Source organism: Ostrea edulis, chromosome 8 (genome assembly GCF_947568905.1).
Source record: "Ostrea edulis chromosome 8, xbOstEdul1.1, whole genome shotgun sequence".
NCBI classification, from domain to species: Eukaryota; Metazoa; Mollusca; class Bivalvia; order Ostreida; family Ostreidae; genus Ostrea; species Ostrea edulis.
This window is the reverse complement of record NC_079171.1, coordinates 50144315-50161382: the sequence shown is the minus strand read 5'-3', so window position 1 is coordinate 50161382 and position 17068 is coordinate 50144315. Positions and strand designations below refer to the sequence as shown.

Below are 17068 nucleotides of genomic sequence, written 5' to 3'. Positions count from 1 at the left end.
ATTGTCACTCATTTAACGCATCTTTTTAAACATAGGCATGTGAATTATATTTCAACATCAAAAGAAGACCTTGCTTGTAACTGTAACATATACCAATAATGGTCATATTGAAGTCATTTAGTATGCTGGGAAACTTTAATATCTGACATCGTTGGAACCCACGGGTTGATTCATTGATTATCATTTAACGTCCCGCCGAAGAATTTTTCACTCATATGGAGACGTCACCATTGTCAGTGAGGGTTGCAAAATTTAGGCCTATGCTCGGCGCTTAAATTACGGCCTTTGAGCAGTGGGTTCCGGTGATGAATATTTCATAATCGTATCCTATTATAAATGGTATACCTTTATTTTAGAATCATATATTACAAAATAGACAAGATAAGCACACACAATCTTTTTCATTTTCTAATTTTGCGCATATATAGTCATCATAGCTAATCGTCTTCTCAATGGCATAGAGGCAACTAAAATATAATGTGATCTGCTGTCCTGATAAAAATTCTTTCCGGTTAAATGAACCACACCCTATCATATCCTTTGCGGCAACATCGAATATACACTGATGCTTCTGACTTGGCCCCCACCAAAATGACAATGTGACACTTCCTACAAAATCAATAAATAAAATTAATTTTAAGAGAAATACCAAGATGAATATATGCAAGCATATCAAAATCTTATGCTCCATCTAAAATGTATTATTTGTTCTCCCCATGTCATCTGCATCTACTACTACATGTAGCTGCAATATGTATTCCTTAAATTATATGTTTGAATGAAATCTTATTCAAACCCCCTTTTTACGGTAGGTAATAACTTACTTAAATACATGTATTCTTATTTAGATTTAGTTTTATCTAAACTCTAAGGTGATTGTATGACCTCAATTAATCAACACATGGGTTAATTATAATATTCAAAACAGTGAGAATTGTTTTGCGTTGTTTTATCACTTGAGGACTTATGCGACGTTTCTCAATAATATATATCAATTTTCATGAATGTGCACTCTGTCTCGTTTCTACCAAAACAAAAAACAAAAAATCTTGGGGTACGTCGCATTACCATGTCTGTTTTAGAGATAGCATACTGGTACTCAGTATTTTGATAGTTTCTAATTGTTGCAATCAAAGGTTATGTATCACAGCAGGTTGTATATATATGGACAGTACAAATATATTTTAGCAAACAATGGATCAAATCCAGGACCCCTGCATTACAAGATAGGTTGTCTAATCGCTAAGCTACCCAGGCCGGTAAAATTTGAATTTATTTCCCGAAATCATACAATAGCCCTTTATATCAAGAAGATGGAAGAAAAAAATCCAGAGAAAATGTCAGAAATGTTGCTTGTATGTCCCAAATAAATACTTTTGTTTTGTTAGTGGCATGTGTAAAATGAAAACAAAATCAAGATGAACAAAAAATAAAAAATGGAGTAAATTCTCATGCATAACATGTATAGGCTAAGGTGTGTATCAGTATTGGTATTTCTACAATATTTCAATTCTGTGTAATTAATTGAATTTATTCATAGAATTGATAATTTTTTAAAGTATCATCAAAAGTAAAGAATAATTAATACATGGATGTCTAATAATACTGAATAGTGTCCCCACCTCAATTCACTTCTCAGTTGAGTATCTGTACATGTATACCCCCCCCCCCCCCCCCCCCCCCCCGAACTAATACAAGTAGAACAGATTAGAGATAAAATTCAATGTTATGACCCATTACTTTATTTCACGAAGGAGAGCTTATTCAATGTTTCCTCATGTATCAATGGAAAAAAAAGTATGCAATGGCTTAATCACAACAGGGCGTCTCTTTTCTTTTATGTAATATATGTATAATAATGAAAGCTCATGCATTTTTCAAATGAATAAATATCTATGATTTTTTTTTTATGATTCTATTACTTCATTCTATTATAAAACAGATAATGATAACGATTTTGTATTTATAATCTCAATTTCATCCTAGTCATACGATCCCCTACAGTGTGCTGCATTAGGCCTAAGTAGATCTAAGTACTGTAATGTGTGACGCCACAGTCTACATTTTGACGTCATATCAATACAACTGACAGTGGGGAGTTGAAGGGTGAATATTTAGCACGCACGCACATATGTGCCATGCTATTGGCAGATCTAGAGAAACACAATGTCTATGAAAACATTTGACATCAAATTATTGTGGTCAAGTTGATTAATTCTAGGCTTGTGAATGGATTTCAAAGTAAATAGACTAATTACCTGTATTACTAGAATGCTGGTACTCGGAGATATGTCTCTCACACCTTCTCCTTTCGTGTGGGTGAGTGGAGAGAATATTTTGAATGCCACGTATGTCTTCGTCTAAACTTCTGTCAGCATGCAGTAAGACATTATCCCGCCATATTATTTTTGTTTCTATGTAATTTCACTGCCTTATCACGTTGAAGAGTTTCAAAGGGGAATAACTCTTGGTTACAGAATGCATTTCCCCCCATAAATCATTCACTTCAAATTGTATGAAATAGGTAGATTCCCAAAAGTTTTAGTTTAGATTTATGAAGAAAGTAGATTAGTTGTTTTAAAAACCTGTGTCACTTTATTTGAGGTGGATGCAAATAAAAGTTATTAAGACATAAAAACCATTGAATTTAAACACAATTTTACAGATTTGTTCAATTATAAAAATCACTTAGGATTGTCCATTATTCATTTTTTTTCTTAAATGAAAAATATGGGATCTGTTTTATAATTTAATATGAAAATTAGAATTTTAAGACTATTCATAATCTTTTATATTCAACTTTTGTGCCAAAACTACCAAATTCTAGAAAATAGCCAAAATTGATAAAATTGTACCCGTTTCCATAGCAACCATGATCACTATTTAATTTTTAAATATATTTTCTTGAATATGTTATATAGATGTTTCATTCAGGCGAGTTTCGTGAAAATCGGTGACTATGCGTGCCGAATTTTTTTAAGTGGTTACAGAGAATGACTCTTAATTTGCATAATGATGGCAATAGTTTACTTGGAAGCACTCGCAATAAACACTGCAAATAACTCAAATAATTTTACAAATAAACTCGAAAAGCATAATTTTGTGTGACAGTAAATACAGTAACCATTACATTTGATTGAAAAATTGTGTGCTTATTGCCAGGTAGGTAGAACGAAAAAATGTAGGAAAGTTGCATTACATTAATATTTAGGTTTCTGTATAATGTTAAAGACCAACGCCATTATCAAGCATACTTTGGAATATCTGAAATTGCGAGGACTTTGGAGACCCATGTGTATGGTTTTAACAATCAGTTAATCGTAAAGTTATTCAATGGACTGATCAAGTCTGTGGAAATTTACCAACTAATGAATATAATTGAAATGTGTCGAATAAGATATTTCTTGTCTTGAATAGCCCAGAATTATTGAGGAAGAAGGCCAGCTTGTTGTTTGGGATACGCTTTGACGACAACAACTACGACAAGTTGACGGAATACCTGAAGACAATTAAAAACAAAGAAGATTTGGTTGGTTCATTTTCATTCGAAATATGTTTTCTACTTTATGAAAAAAGTGAAGATCAATCTCAAGAAAATGAATTGAGAGTAAATAGGAGTGCGCATTATCTGATACATATCTACAATATGATTCTAGATTATTTACTTGCTTTACACAACTTGGAGCATACCCAATATCTTTTTCGAAGTCGACCTTTGTAAATGAACTTTCTTCTGTCCTTACACCGTACAAATCACAAACACGACATGTCGCATGTACATTTATATGATCAACTGATTTACACGTACTTACTGATTTTGACTACGAATTGTTCCGTTTGCCTGATGAATATATAGGGTTTACGGCAGGTATGATCGTTCACAGGGAATGTTTACTAATCTAAGGTACCCGATCCCACCTTTGTAATACCCAGGGGTTCCTGTTTACCCTGTTGTTGGTTTTCTATTATTTATGAGATCAATTACTGTTCGTTGTCTGGATTTTTCATGATTAAGGCCCACAGTTGGATTAGTTTGAAGAAAACCATACATATTATAATCACCCGAAAAGTAGATATCAATACTTGTAACATGAATGTCTCTATCATCATTCAATTTAATACAGGGATAATATATTTAAAGATTGGTGTTTTCGATGTGGACAATGACGATCCATTGATGCTGTCAAACATTGTTGGTGAAGCTGTCGTCAGTTGCTGGGCCATGGAGAAAATTCTGACGGAAGAAATTAAAAGTATATTTACATATTAAATATTGATTAAAGTGCAGCTCATGGCTGACGCATACATTTCCACCATACTTAATGAGGAATTCGAAAGTATAATGATATCATATATTCTATTGTTTGCAATTTGACACATAAATAATTGACTTTGGTTTCATTTTGATACAATGTATATGCATTCGGTAAGACAAGAAGAGCTGATAAAAAGGAGAAATAGCATATGTGTTTTCATTACCTCTTAATAAGGTGCAAATTAACACAAATGACAGAAAACCAAATTATATTATTATATTTTCATGATCAACTTTAGATAATGAGCCCCCTAAATATGAGGATCGTCCCAGGACAGCATTTCCGAACTCCAAAATGAATGGTCTCACGATGTCCGGCTCCTCAGTGGCCTGGAAACTACTAAAAAGAAATTCGGTGAAGCCTGAGGAGATAACGATGAAGCAGCTATTGGGGGACTACCAGAAAGAGTCCAGACCTTATGTACTGAACCCGAAGTACGCTTCTCCTACGTCACTTCCGCTTTACTTCTACTTTGGATACCAGCTTCTTCAGGAATCAGAAGTATTGAAGCAAAGTGGTCATGTAAGTCAATGAACGTAATGACCTTTTTGTTCACTTTTTGTCTTTAAACACCGTTTGATCAAAATTGTCGATTGCCAATTATATTTAGTTGGTTAGGTTACACAACCATATTTTCGCTAAAAGAACAGTTTAATGCGTCGTTACAGATTTTGCTTTTTGAAGCACTGAAAGCTAACCGCTGTGACTATGTGAGAGTTTTATTGGATCAAGGAGTGAAATTTAAACTTGCCAACTTGCCAGAATTGTATGAACAGGTGAATCAGATTTATTGACATTTCATTAAAGAAAAGGGATGGTATACTTTAATTTTGTTTTTAGAATTCCCCTTATGAACATATAAACGAACAGCATTTATATCATACAAGTTTCCAAGCTCAGAATGTGTATCTTTGAATGTTTGTTTTAGTACAGAGATGAAGTTAGTTTCTAAAGATGTATTTTGAAATTTAGTTTAATAGACTTTTATTCATTATTTTTGAATTGTTTATATATCTTAGACTGTGTCCTGTAAAGACTGTAAGTTTAAAGAAGATGACTGTCTCCACATGCAGTGGATATTGAAGGTGAATTAAAGCTTAATACATCCCGACATTAGGGATGATATAAGTGAATCATTTGCCAGCTAAGAACTTTGAACATGACATTTTAGTATTTTTTCATGAAATGGTTGTTTACATTTCAAATTAAATGTAGATTTTGAAATATAGTTCTTTGGAAATGTAAAACTGTCAAATGTTTTCGAAAACAAATAACAGAAATACAAATATTGAGAATGTTTCGGATTGACTATATCTAACGTGTGCCTTGTTATATATAAGGCAAAAAAGCCGTCATGTTGTCAATCTTTGGTTATGTCCTGTTATTATGTTGAATTAATCATATAGTGAAATTTGTATATTATGTCTTCTTTTGGCAGCAAATCCAAGAGACCCACGCTAAGGCATTATGTCATAAACACAAAAGAATTATGAAGAAACTAAAAGAGGCAGAAAAAGACAATGAAAAAGAGAAAATAAACATATATAAAGACAAAGAGAAAGAATTACACACGTCAGTTGCAGACGCAGGCAAAGGGTTATGCCGCAAGATTTTGAGATATAAAGGTAACAATTTCTACATAAAACAATGGGAACGTAGATATAGCAGGGGGTTTACTTAATAGAACCTAACACAATGGTCTTCCACTCTTCCCCACCTTCACCCAAACTTATCTGATACTTTCAAGAGAATTTCATTAATTGCAGAGTGCATGTTTAACTTTTTTTGAAGTTTGCTTTTTGAAAGATTAACAATGGAAGTCACCCTGACGACATCAAAAGGAAAAGTACCATTATGGAATAAAGGTAGACGGAAATGATGTAGATCTCAAAGAAAATGCAGGTGGTGGTGGGGTCCATAGGGAGCACAAATTGATATTCCTTATAGGGCCTACGTGGCCGAGTGGTTAAAGCATCGCGCTCAAAATCACACAGCCTCTCACCTCTGTCGGCGCGGGTTCGAATCCCGCTCGCGCCGGTAAGTGAGAAAGTTTCCCAATTTACTTTCGGAAGGTCGCTTGTCTCTTCCCAGGTACATTGTATCTGGGTTCTCTCTTCCACCAATAAAAACTGGACGCCACCAGATAACTGAAAAATTGTTGAGTGTGGCGGAAAACATCACTCAATCAATCAATCAATCAACCTTATAGGGATTTCAACCTTTCGGTGTCAAAACCGTTTATTCCAGTAATAATGTAACGTGGTGAGCTCACACACATTACAGCATAGTCTGGCACCCTTTATCTTTGTCTCCCCTATCTTCATTTTCAAGGCACGATAGTGGCATCAAACGGAAATTACAATGGGGGCAAAGAAGATGGGGATATTTCGGATCTGTTGCTTTGGGCTATATTTGCCAACAGAAAAGAACTAGCGGAGATTTGCTGGCTACGAGGCGAAGATCATTTATGTGAGTTATGTACAAAATTAGTATATTTTCAAAAATTTTGTAAAAGACATCAATGAATTGTTTTGCTTTTGTTGCTTCAGTGACAGGTTTAGTATGCTCAGCTGTGCTACATAAGTTAGCTAACAAGGCAAATAATGTGAAAGAACAAATCCTATCAAGCGAGTTGGAGGAACATTCAAAGTAAGTATTCAATGGTGAAAGCTGGAGCACTGTTTTTGTTTTGTATGTATCCCTAAGCAGTATGTCGGCTTATAGTTAGTGTTTCGTACCTGGAGGTGTAAAGCTATATAACTAGTGTTTAAGTGTGATGGAAAATAAAATATATTATAACAATTATGATAAATAATTATATTGCCACATATTGCACTTAATAATTTTAATATGTAGACGTTTTGTTTGTTATCAGCTTTAGTAGTTTAGTTGTAGTCTTAAGTTTCCTTTTCCATTTAATTTTCTTTTCTACGTAAATATTCTATCGTCCTGAAGAAGGGACAATTCACTGTTGTTCGTGTCATTGGTCATTTTTAGTGCTTTGTATACTAGCGGAAAAAAGAAACTGCATTATAAAATGTAGGATACTTTTTTCTATATGCATTGTTGACATTTATAAAATCTAAACAATCGATAAAGGTGATGGTTTTGAACAATATCGAATAGTACCCGACTCAGATGCACGGACTTTTCCATGGTTATTGAACACATGTTGTTTATTGAAGTGTTCGTACGCACGAGTTTTACTGGCCAATACTGTTTGGAGTAAGAAGTGTAAAATGTTTGTGTGGACACTATTCGTTAAGGAAAGCACTTTAGTTTTGACAACATTTACCCTTCTGTCATGCCACGACTCGGCGACAACTTACGTAATCGTGCTGTTGGGATGCTTCAAGCTGGAATGGCACAACATATCGTAGCAAGACACTTTGGAGTTCATCGGAACACCATCCCGTCATTATGGAGATGTTTCCAACAAGCTGGTAACACTCGGGATCGACCACGTTCTGGGTGTCCTCGTGTGACGTCGCGTCGACAGGACAACCACCTTAGATTTGTGCACGTGAGAAATCATTTCCAGACAGCAAATGTGACTGCTCGTAGCATTCCTGAACTTCGACCAATCAGTCCAAGAAATGTGCGTAATCGTCTGCGCGAGCACAACATCAGACCAATACGTCCATCGGTTCGCCCGATACTGCTTCAACTCATCGTATGAATAGACTAGCGTGTTGCAGACGGCATCTGTGATTCAGAATACAGGACTGGGCGAATATTCTGATGAATCCAGATTTCATTTGGATAGCAGTGACGGCCGTTGTAGAGTGTACCGTCGCGTTTGGGAGCTGTACCAGGACGCTTGTTTTGTGCAACGTCGACATTTCGGTGGAGGTAGCGTTATGGTGTGGGGTGGAATAACAGCACGTGAAAGGACCCCTCTACAAATTGGCAATGGAAATCTCACCGCCGTACGCTATCGAGACGAAAATATTAAGCGCCATGTGATACCCTTCATACCATGTGATACCCTTCATACAGAGACAGCAAAATCACATCATCACTCTGCAGCAAGACAACACAAGGCCACATGTTGCACGTGTAGTCAGGGACTTTTTTGTTCAACAGAATGTCGATGTCTTGCCTTGGCCAGCTGTTTCCTCCGATTTATCGCCGTTCGAGCACGTCTGGGATGAAATGGAACGTCTACGACGTTTATCAAGTCAGCCATTGAAATTGGCCAGGCTTTAACCAACATTTGGAACAACATTCCTCAAGTATTTCTGAACACTTTAGTGGCATCAATGAGGCGCCGTTGTCAAACATGCGTGGATGCAAATGGTGGTCACACGCGTTATTAACTTTGTTAATTCAAGTTCGAATACCAGTGTCTTTCGAGTGTGCTTAAATTGACGTTATTCGACGTTAACATTAATGGATTATGAAATGTTGTAACGAATACATTTGTTAACAGTATTACAAAAAATAAAATTTGTTCATTGTTTTTTTTTTATTATCTTTTCATATATTAAACAATGCACAGTTTCTTTTTTTCCGCTTATATATATATATATATATATATATATATATATATATATAGTTATGTTATTTCTAGGAGAAAAAAAAACAAAACAAAGCAAAGAAGAAAAAACATGATTGATATTAATAAGCTGCATTCTTCAGAATGGTTTAGATAACAATGGTTTAGATAACAATATACATAGCGATGTTTGTGAAAAGAATAATTTGGTTGAAACTGATGGAGATAATAAAGATGTAGCAAATAACTTTGATCAAGTAGAGTTTTTTTTAAAGGCATTGTTACCGCTGAACATGAAAATCCTGATATTAAGAGAAACATGCATCATAAGGATATTGCTGGTTTATAAGAAACTGAAAATATATCTCGCACCATTCATCTGAAGCATATCTATATAAAAAGAGATGAGTTACCGTAGGATTATCTTACTCAATAAATCACACTAGTGATATTGGGTGCTATCGATATATTTCAAAATCATGGGTCTACCTCATCAACAAGCCACAGTCATACTTTTATTTCTCTTGATAGATTGTTTGAGCAACGCTGCATAGCAATCATGGACCGCATGTACGAAGAGAACACGAAACACGCCATTGATCTGATGGATGATGAGGCCGTGATCTGGGGAATAACATCCAGTCCTTTGACCTTTGCGTATGAAAACTTCATGTATGACGTAGTGGCGCACACGTGTTCTCAGAAGAATATGAATAAACAGTGGTACAACAATCTCGCCCCGGACCTAATGCCATTTTTAAAAGTAAAAGATCTGAGTGAAGATTATCATACTTTCGAAATTCACAAATTATTGTCATCACCGTGAACTGATTTATCACAGTTATGATTTTATTTCAGTCTGCGTTTAGAAAACCTAAGAAGTTCTTTACAGCACCATTGACAAAATACGTTTACAACTACGTGCGTAACATATCATGCATAGTGAAAGATTTATTTTATTTACTATATATACAAGAGTAACACTAATACTGAGTTCAAAAATTGGTTATTCAAATTTAATATAGCATTATTATATCTCATTGAGAATGTCTTATGGAAATCATTGCATGTGTAGTTTCTTTATTTGCAGATAATGTTCTTTTCTATGTTGGTGATGTACAGTGCTTTTGTACTGACCAGTATCAGCACTGAGTATTACGTCCAGGACATCGCCAGAGTCTTTGAATATTATGTGTATTTCTGGGGTGCGGGCGATTTTATTGAGGAACTCATCAGCTGTTTTGTAAGTATCATTTAACAATCAAGATACACGTTACAAGTTTTAATTGACTGATTTACTTTCAACATCCCGTCGAAAATTTTTAACTGATATTGATACGTCACCAGCTGTAGGTGAAGTACCACATAGCCATACCTATGTTTAGCACTCAGGGCCTTAGGTCATATCCGGAAGACCCGTGATTCTCACTTCTAAATGCCGAAGATTTGGCAAATCGCTACCTGTGTTAACGTCTTTGACATGGTCATGTCACAAGAGGGTTCGGACTCACTACCTCCCGTTTATGAAGCGAACGCTCTAATACAGCTACTGAGACCTCTACATGTGTAAAGGAAAAATATTACGAATAAATACATATAATTTGTAGGCCCAATGTTTATGGGAGGTAACAAGTGCGACCTCCCACTTAGATTTATGATGTAAAATGGGTACATGTAGTCCCTGATCCTCTGCCAAAGGATGATCATTTAAAAGTGATAGTCGTGGGGTTTTCAGATATGATTTTAAATATAGATGTCTTGTGTCTTTAGCGCATTTCAGACCCCTCACTGTCATTGTCCTGCACGTCAAGTATACTTTTGAATCTGTGGTAATACCTGAGTGAAAAATTTGAGAATGGACGTAAATCGAAGAAGAAAAATGTTTCATTATACCCCCCGAAGGAAGTTCAGGGGGGTATATAGGAATAACTCTGTCTGTCTGTCCGTCTGCCCGTCCGTCCGTCTGTCTGTCTGTGCAGATTCGTGTCCGGGCCATAACTTCTTTGTTCTTTGACTTAGGCATACCATATTTGGCACACAGGTGGATCACCATGAGACGATATGTCGAGTACCTTCATGACCTCTATATGACCTTGAACTTTGACCTCAAGATCAAAATTGATTATAGGGTTTTAACATAGTCATACCATAAGACATGGGTGTATCACCATGAGTCTATGTGTCATGTACATTCATGACCTCTTTATGATCTTGACCTTTGATCTCAATGTCAAAATTATAGGTTTATGCCATGGATTTGTGTTCGGACTATATCTTCCATTTTCTTCTACAAAGGCATACCATATTTTTACACTCAGGAAAGAGGTAATTTGTACCTATTAACAACACCCTTTGGGAGATTGGGGTAAGCGGGGTATTCTTAGTGAACATTGCTCACAGTACCTCTTGTTAGATTTTATTTCATGAAAAACTTCCCGTATACGTTCAGTAAAAAAATATATAAACTGTGGATATCATGGAATTGGGATACCTATAAAATCCTCGAGGATTTAGTTCCATTAATTTATATAAAGAGTCCATAGTAGATACTATCGCATGTATTGTGTCATGATAATAGGTTACACGTTTGTTGACACGACAATTATAGTGGTGTTTGACCTCTATTTTTAAGTTCTCATTTGATAGGCATATCAATCAATCATGGTCCTAAGGTTTTGCGAAAAGCACCGTCATAAAATATTTGTAATGGTGTTAGATTTGATATCAAGAATTCGGGACACATAGCCGCGTATTTAAGGAAGTACTCTACATTGTCATAATGGCCGACTTCCTTAAAACATTGATGAAATTATGAATATCAGCCATATTTGTCTATTCATTTTAAAAATTCTCGCCTAGCTGAGTAGCTCAGTAGATTAGCACGCCGACTGCTGAACTGTATATCACGTGTTCGAGCCCAGCAGGGATTTGAATTTTTTCTCAGATTCCTTTCAACTAAAACTGCATTTTTTGACTAAATAAAGTAGATTTGGAAGTTTCCAATTTCAAAATATTCTTGTACATATCCTTCACTTTTCATCCATATGAAATATTTCTGATGTAACATACGTCCTTAAATCATCAAACATGTTGATGGAAAAGTTAAGATCAATGATATGATTCCTTTACAGGATGCAAATTAAAGAGTATGGCAAACACGGATCACTGGGTACACCATAAATTAGATCATGTGCCTAGATGGAATAATCTCTAATCGAAATTAGTATATAAAGAATGGATTAACAATTGCAGTGGAAAACGTCAGACAGCATTTGATCAAAATACAAATTGCATTTGTAAATTGGATCGTTATAACGACCATAGAATTTGCGAAATGCTGACTTTAAACGAAACTGATGAAACCCTTGTAACGTCAGCAAATAATACAATCCAAATTAAGTTTCTTTTCTTTAAACTGAACTGATACCAGATTTCTTTTTATCATACTCTAGGGATGTCTGGATGCAAAGGGTCGTTCACATCGTGGATACTACTCCCGGATGAAGAGATACCTGTATGACTTCTGGAATGTGGTGGATCTTTTGTCGTACGCCTTGCTGATTACTGCCTTGTTTGTGCGTCACATGCACCCCTCCGAAACCTTTACCGTCGCCAGGAGAATGTTTTCGTTATCCCTGCTGGTTATGTATTTAAGATTTCTGGAAGTATTTCTCATCCACAGACGATTGGGACCCACTCTGATTATGATAAAGGAAATGGTACGTGTTTTAAAAGAAATAAAATCATGTATAGTAGTGCTTTAGTGTTAAATAACATAAGCGTAGGAGGAGTAAGTATCCCCTGTTTACTGGTTAAATCCTATCCTGATCAGGAAGACAGAGTAATACGCAGTCAAAATCAGTGTACGAAGAAGAGCCTAACAGATGAAACACGTCAGACAGCATTCGACCTAACTACATCTAGTAGTTTCAAATAAGATCATTACAATAAACAGAGAATTTGTGAAATACTGATTTCAAACGAGATATTGAAATCCTTGTAACAACTACTTATATATCACCAGCATGCTTTGATTTAAAAAGGATTATGTGCAGAACATCTTATAGAATACCGAATCAGTTAAGGGACAGTTATCGACAAAACCCATCTTTATGACAAACCCCAATGACTTCAGCTTCTTCATCTTCAACTTCCCATATTTATGTAGCAATATTCCATTTTCACCTGCAAATGGTGTTTATATCTCTCAACTGATTCGATGCGCAAGAGCTTGTCCTGTTTATGGTCAATGTTTAAACCGAGGCAAACTACTGATAAACAAGTTGATGGTACATAGGTTTCAACAGTGTAAAGTAAGGATTTCGCAAATGCTATGGTCGTTATAACGATCTAGTTTGCTAATGCAACCTATCATTGGGTCAAATGCCGCCTGACGTGTTTCCTACCGATTGTTAGACCGTTCTTGATACACTGATTTTGACTCCAGATAACTCCTGCTCAAGATATAGGGTTCACGGTGGGTGTGACCAGTCAGCAGGGGATGCTTACTCCTCCTAGGCACCTGATCCCACCTCTGGTATATCCAGGGATCCGTGTTTGCCCAACTCCCTACTATATATTGCTTATAGGAGTTATGAGATTGATCACTTATTCGTTATCTTCATCTTTTATATATTAATTAATTAAAACATGTTCTATTTCACGTTCGTTAATAATTGTTCCTTCACATTATCATTTCATAGTTGAAGGATCTGTTTGGATTCCTGTTCGTGGCGGTCTTTATTGTGATAGGAGTTGGGATTTACTACCATGCGAACCTCTGGCCGGATTATCAGGGCATGTGGGATGGTGACTGGACGAAGTGGAGAATTTGGCAAATTATTTACTACCCCTATTTTCAACTCTACGGAGAGTTATTCAATGACTTTCTGGAAGGTAACATTATTATATTTTCAATGTTCACTTGTTTGAAGTGAATGTGATAACCCATAAGTTGTAAGAAGTCGACAAATTCCAATAGCCTCTCTTTTTCTAAACGTATTGTTATTGATATTTAACAATCAATCCTGCACAGAATTATGAAATTAATTTTCAATGCTTTGAAATCATTTGCTTTTGCGGTGTCTTGTTTTCAGGGTTTGTGAACACCAATGGTGAATTTTAAATTAGCAGAGGCTTAATTTCGCGGTTGAGGCAATATCACTCTTTATTGGATTTAAATCAACGAAAATCAGACTTCCACGGAAATGTATAAACTCGTTTTAATCAACTTTGATGAAATATTGACCATTGGTAGACCATTGCTATCAGAATTGTTTTCTTCATATTTCAATCTGAGAAACATCTTGAAAATTGTTTTATATCATCATTTGACATTTCTAGGCAAAGACCTATCAGACTGTTCTCACAATACTTCGGTGTGGCAGTCCGACTCTTCCATTGAACGTTGTCCTCAAGAAGACTGGACAGTGTTAGGCGTTTCAGCAATTTACATGTTATTCTCTAATCTTGTGTTGGTCAACCTCGTTATTGCCATGTTTAGGTATGTCATTTCGTTATCTTCACCACCATTTTTCTGTATTTAGAAATATAAACTGACCGTATCATCCGTTATTATGTTGATGAACAAAAGTTTTATAGAAAGTAACTTGTAACACGCCTTTATTTAGGATTTCAAACATTTCGGTTGAGCATCACTGAAGAGACAATATTTGTCGAAATGCGCATCTGGTGCATCACAATTGGTACCGTATAAGTTTTACATTATGACCCCTGGGTCGAGGCCTCTGCTGGTGGACTGTTAATCCCCGAGGGTCTCTACAGCCCAGTAGCTAAGTACTTCGTTACTAGCTTGAAAATACGGATGTATATTTAATTGCTGTTATAAAATTTAGAAATCCATTTCAAAATTAAGGATTATCTCCCTCATGCATAGCTCTTATCCTTGGTCGAATTTGGCTCCACTATTTTGGCACGCTGGTTTTGGCTATATTTAGCTCTAAAACTTCATAGTTATTTCGGATTTCAAACATTTCGGTTGAGCATCACTGGAGAGACATTATTTGTCGAAATGCGCATCTGGTGCATCAAAATTGGTACCGTATAAGTTCTACATTCCGTACTCAAGTTACGAGTGACACCGATCGTTATTATACTATAACATCTGTTATGTGTTTCAATGGGATCATACTCTCTGTCAACTGTTAAGGGACGTTCAAAATCCTCTAGATAATCATCACCATTTTTCACATTTATCTAAATGATGTTTGTGAAACTTGGATATGTACAACCGTCAGATAAAGTAATTTTTGGTTAGGACACTCGCTTCACATAATACACCGGTAGTTAATATACCGGTAAATAGTGACGTAGGGGTGACCTTAAATATACCGGTATATAGTGAGGTATAACATAACGGTAAATAGTGACGTATGCTATACCGGTATGTATTGGCGTATAATATACCGATAGATAGTGACGTATAATATACCGTAATGACGTATAATACACCGGTAGATTGTGACGTATAATATACCGTGATGACGTATAATACACCGGTAGATAGTGACATATAACACATCGATAAGTAGTGACCCTTCATTCATTGACTGTTTAACGTTAAAAGGTTATAAGTCATAAATCTTTTGTTCAAAAAGAAGGTTCTATGTCACTAATAGTTGATATGATAACGAATTTTCTGCCACGAACCTAAGCGCAATGTGTAGGTTAAATTTTCTAACATTTCATCTACAGCGGGTGTTTCTATTTGGGGTACACACATCTCAAACTGGTCGTATATCAGTTACAAGCAAACGACAATCTTTGATATCCCATTTTTTTTTACATTTGTCAGAAAAAGTTTTATATACAATATTTCAAATGCTTTTGCAGCTACACATTTGAACGAGTTCAAGAAAACTCCGAAAAATTGTGGAGGTTTGAGAGGTATACCGTCATCAATGACTACGAATGGAGGATTCCTTCTCCTATCAACCTTGCATTCCTTCCTTATCGTTTTTGCTGCTGCCCAGGCAGGAAAGGGTGTTGCCTATATAAGTGCAGAGGTGAGTTCGGGAAGTGAATCTTAAACACCATGTACGTCTGAAAGTCAGCAAAAAGTTTGACATGACAAACATTACACAATTTGTATGGTATTTATATTAAAATACATTCATTCCAATGTCGTGCAGATTCATTATATGGGGAATTGATGCTTCCTCGGACTAATATATGAACATTGAACGTGCGATTTAGCATTCATTTAGCATACTAAGAAAATATTATTTTCAAGATTTTCAGGACACACTAAATCATTTCAATATGCAAGTATTCCCAAATTGTGTGATTTTTTCTTAACACTATGGGCCATTGGATCCTAAGTTTGACTTAATAAACGAGCGTAGGTAATACATGTTAAAATCATCAGTTTCTCTTTAACAGCAGGACAGTGTGATTGATTGAATATTGTTTAATGTCCCTCTAGGGAATATTTCACTCATATGGAGACACCACCACAGCCCATGAAGGGCTAAAAAATTTAGGCATATGCTCGGCGCTTATGTCCATTCAGCAGGGACGGATCTTTATCGCGCCACACCTGCTGTAACAACTGGACCTCGGTTTTTGTGGTCTCATTCGAAGGACCGCCCCATTTAGTCGCATCTTACGACAAGCAAGGGGTCATGTGCCATATAATTTAACACATCAAAGGTCATATGCTATTAATATTACAGCACCACAAGGTCATATTCCATTCATATTAAAGCACCACAACACGGCCATGTACCATTCATATTAAAGCACCATCACAAGGTCATATATGATTGATATTAAAGTATCCCCATGTTACATGGATAAAGGTATGAATATGATTAAGTATAGGGGCTAGTGTAGGGCATCCATTTGGGTTCAAATATCTTTATGTAAATAAAATGGAAAAAAAAATCTTTTGAAGAACAGTAGAGCCAAGGAAATTTGAGTGAAGTTTGGGTACATCTCCTGTTTACGTGCAATTACTGCGCATTTAAAACACTTTCAATCACATGGATTGATAAAAGTGTGAGATCGAAAAAGATTATATTCCTACAGAACATTCCTATATGATTAATGATGTTATATATTTCAGACTTAACAATTGATTCGTTGGTTGATGAAAACGATTTTTATCTCTTCTGTGTTTTTTCCACTCTGATCAAAATCAGCTCCTCGATCTGCTCCTTAGGCGACACCATAAAAATAAAGGAGCGGATTGAGGAACTGATTTTAATCAGATTTTAGTTATTCTATTTTAACA

At 35.8% G+C, this 17068-nt stretch overlaps 1 protein-coding gene across 1 annotated transcript in view; it reads left to right on the top strand.

Moving 5' to 3' along the window:
- The window catches only part of LOC125661867 (transient receptor potential cation channel subfamily M member 2-like), a 35571-nt gene that overhangs the window by 17841 nt on the left and 662 nt on the right, over positions 1–17068 (top strand). Inside the window, exons 7-21 of the mRNA XM_048893994.2 lie at positions 3418–3529; positions 4142–4253; positions 4555–4838; positions 4985–5092; positions 5336–5401; positions 5755–5941; positions 6648–6785; positions 6866–6965; positions 9346–9577; positions 9673–9735; positions 9905–10057; positions 12267–12533; positions 13518–13710; positions 14158–14317; positions 15667–15839. Coding sequence (XP_048749951.2) covers positions 3418–3529; positions 4142–4253; positions 4555–4838; positions 4985–5092; positions 5336–5401; positions 5755–5941; positions 6648–6785; positions 6866–6965; positions 9346–9577; positions 9673–9735; positions 9905–10057; positions 12267–12533; positions 13518–13710; positions 14158–14317; positions 15667–15839 — 2348 coding nt within the window. The remainder of the gene's footprint in view (positions 1–3417; positions 3530–4141; positions 4254–4554; positions 4839–4984; positions 5093–5335; positions 5402–5754; positions 5942–6647; positions 6786–6865; positions 6966–9345; positions 9578–9672; positions 9736–9904; positions 10058–12266; positions 12534–13517; positions 13711–14157; positions 14318–15666; positions 15840–17068) is intronic.